This window comes from Clinocottus analis, unplaced genomic scaffold (assembly GCF_023055335.1).
Source record: "Clinocottus analis isolate CAN_PGR_092001 unplaced genomic scaffold, fCliAna1.0.p SCAF_14, whole genome shotgun sequence".
In the NCBI taxonomy this organism is placed as follows: domain Eukaryota; kingdom Metazoa; phylum Chordata; class Actinopteri; order Perciformes; family Cottidae; genus Clinocottus; species Clinocottus analis.
Genome location: NW_027175865.1, coordinates 10,443,632 through 10,445,636, shown reverse-complemented (window position 1 = coordinate 10,445,636; position 2,005 = coordinate 10,443,632). Strand labels below are relative to the sequence as shown.

Genomic DNA, 2,005 nt, shown 5'->3' with positions numbered 1-2,005 from the left:
GTTTAGGTCACGTCAAATAATGTATGTAATGGCAACATAATATTCTGATGTAATTGCTATACTTTTTTTAGCAGTGCATTTGAAACGTTGCCAAGAAAAACGTCTGTGTATAGTATTCAATATATATGGTTGTCTAGATTTCAGAAATTGTGGATACGATGACAGAAAGGTACATTTTGAACAGTTCATCATCTCGAACAGTTCATTGACAAACGCAATACAATCTCTAAGGAATAAAGTTCAGAGTTGGACTATTCTGACTCAGGTGTTCTCCAGCAGGTCCGTCATGAAGGAGATGTAGACGATGGCGAGACGGAGACTGTCGATACGGGAAAGTCTCTTCTCGTAAGCGAATGTGGGAACTTTCCTCCTCAGTTCATCAAACGCCTCGTTCAGGCTAAACATCCGCTTCCTTTCCCGCACATTGGCCGCCTGCCGCTGGACCACGGTGATGATCCTCCTGCGTTTGGACTTGCTGTGGCGCCCTTGCGCGCCGCAGCTGTAGTATCTCGGCGTGCCCATCACGGCGCAGATACCCGCAGTGTGCAATCCGTTTTCCAGGTCGCTCCAGGGCGAGTCGCTCAGCCGCGTCTGGTCGCTCGGGCTGGTTGCGTCATTATCCACCTGCTGTTTGCCTCCCAACGTGCACTTTTGCGGAAACTCCGTCAGGTTCATGTCATTGACAAAATCTATTAACGTGGAGTCGACTAAGCGGTCTTGCATCTCCACTTTCAGTCCCCAAACAGCAGTCTCACGGAGAATCCGACACTTTTATAGCCAGTCTGCTGTTCAATCAAGCACAAAAGTGACGCCAATCAAAGCTTTCAGGACTGGATTCATTCAGTAGACAGAGGAACCCCCCCAAAAAACAGATGAGCATCTCAACAGGTCCAAATGTCTCCAAATCCGGTCAGAGCATGACAGGGTGAGATCCTATTTGGCTCAAGTCCAAGGACCTTTCCCGCTGTTTTAATAAGTCGCCTATGCCTCCTCACAGCGCAACTGCTTTCATGTCCCCTCTACCTCTAAATTGAGTCCATTTCAAACTTTAGTTAGCCGGTGAGTGGGGTGAATCCGAGGAGAGAGGCTTAAAAAGGCAGAAAGGATGCTGGAGGACCCTGCCAATTGATGCGCTGTCCTCCTGGAGGCCCTTAATGAGCTTCTGAAGAACGGAGGCTCTTGACAGAGGGTCATACAGTCTTGTTTGCACTCTTCCCTCTGCTTCAGGGGCTAAATAATGACACTTTTATCACTTAAACAGGCCGGGAGAAGACCAAATAGAACATTCCCTCACAGTCACTATACACCACATGCTATTCTGTTGCAAATTAAAGCAAATAACAGTGCGTTTCCATGGCAGGACAGAGTCCACACGGCAGGGACTGCTGAGAGAGCCACTGACAAACCTCCGGTGCAACTGCTTGGACGCTATAACGAGCTTTGCGTTACTGAGACTACATTTGTTGCTGATGATGAAAGCGATGACAAAGATGTTGAGAAAGAGTTGAGTCTGATAATTGAAACCTGACTTGAATATTTGTTGGTTTTTTAAAGATGTAATTTCATCATACTTAAATGAGGTAGTTTGACGAAGAACACAAACCCTGATTTGCTTAATACTTGAGCAGCGAGAAAGGTCACATTTCATACATAAACACAGGTTCTGTCCAGAACAAAAAACAGCCCCCAGACTTTTAGTCTCTTAGGTTTGAATAAGTTACTCAAGGGCAACTCGAGTGGATTAAGTAAGAGAGATTGTGCTGTGCTAACAGTTTCTGAATTCATCTTTTGTAGAGCTAGTGGTTTTAAAGCCAATGATGACGGATTGTTCCAGAGGCATGGAAAACCTCACTTTCAGCTTCACGCAACTGCACTAACTAACTTATACTATTAATACTGTAAAAAATGAACTGATCCATGAGGATATGTTCTGCTTGTCTGGGGTTGTGGTTGAACTCAGAACAATACGTCTGAGATTTGCAGATATTTGCATTTTAACTGAGGC

At 45.2% G+C, this 2,005-nt stretch overlaps 1 protein-coding gene across 1 annotated transcript; it reads right to left on the bottom strand.

Moving 5' to 3' along the window:
- Window positions 1-261: 261 nt before the first annotated feature.
- Window positions 262-727, bottom strand: LOC137784359 (fer3-like protein). The gene has a single exon (XM_068574934.1). The coding sequence runs from the start codon at window positions 721-723 to the stop codon at window positions 262-264; it is 462 nt and encodes a 153-aa protein (XP_068431035.1). The 5' UTR covers window positions 724-727.
- Between the last annotated feature and the right edge of the window lie 1,278 nt (window positions 728-2,005).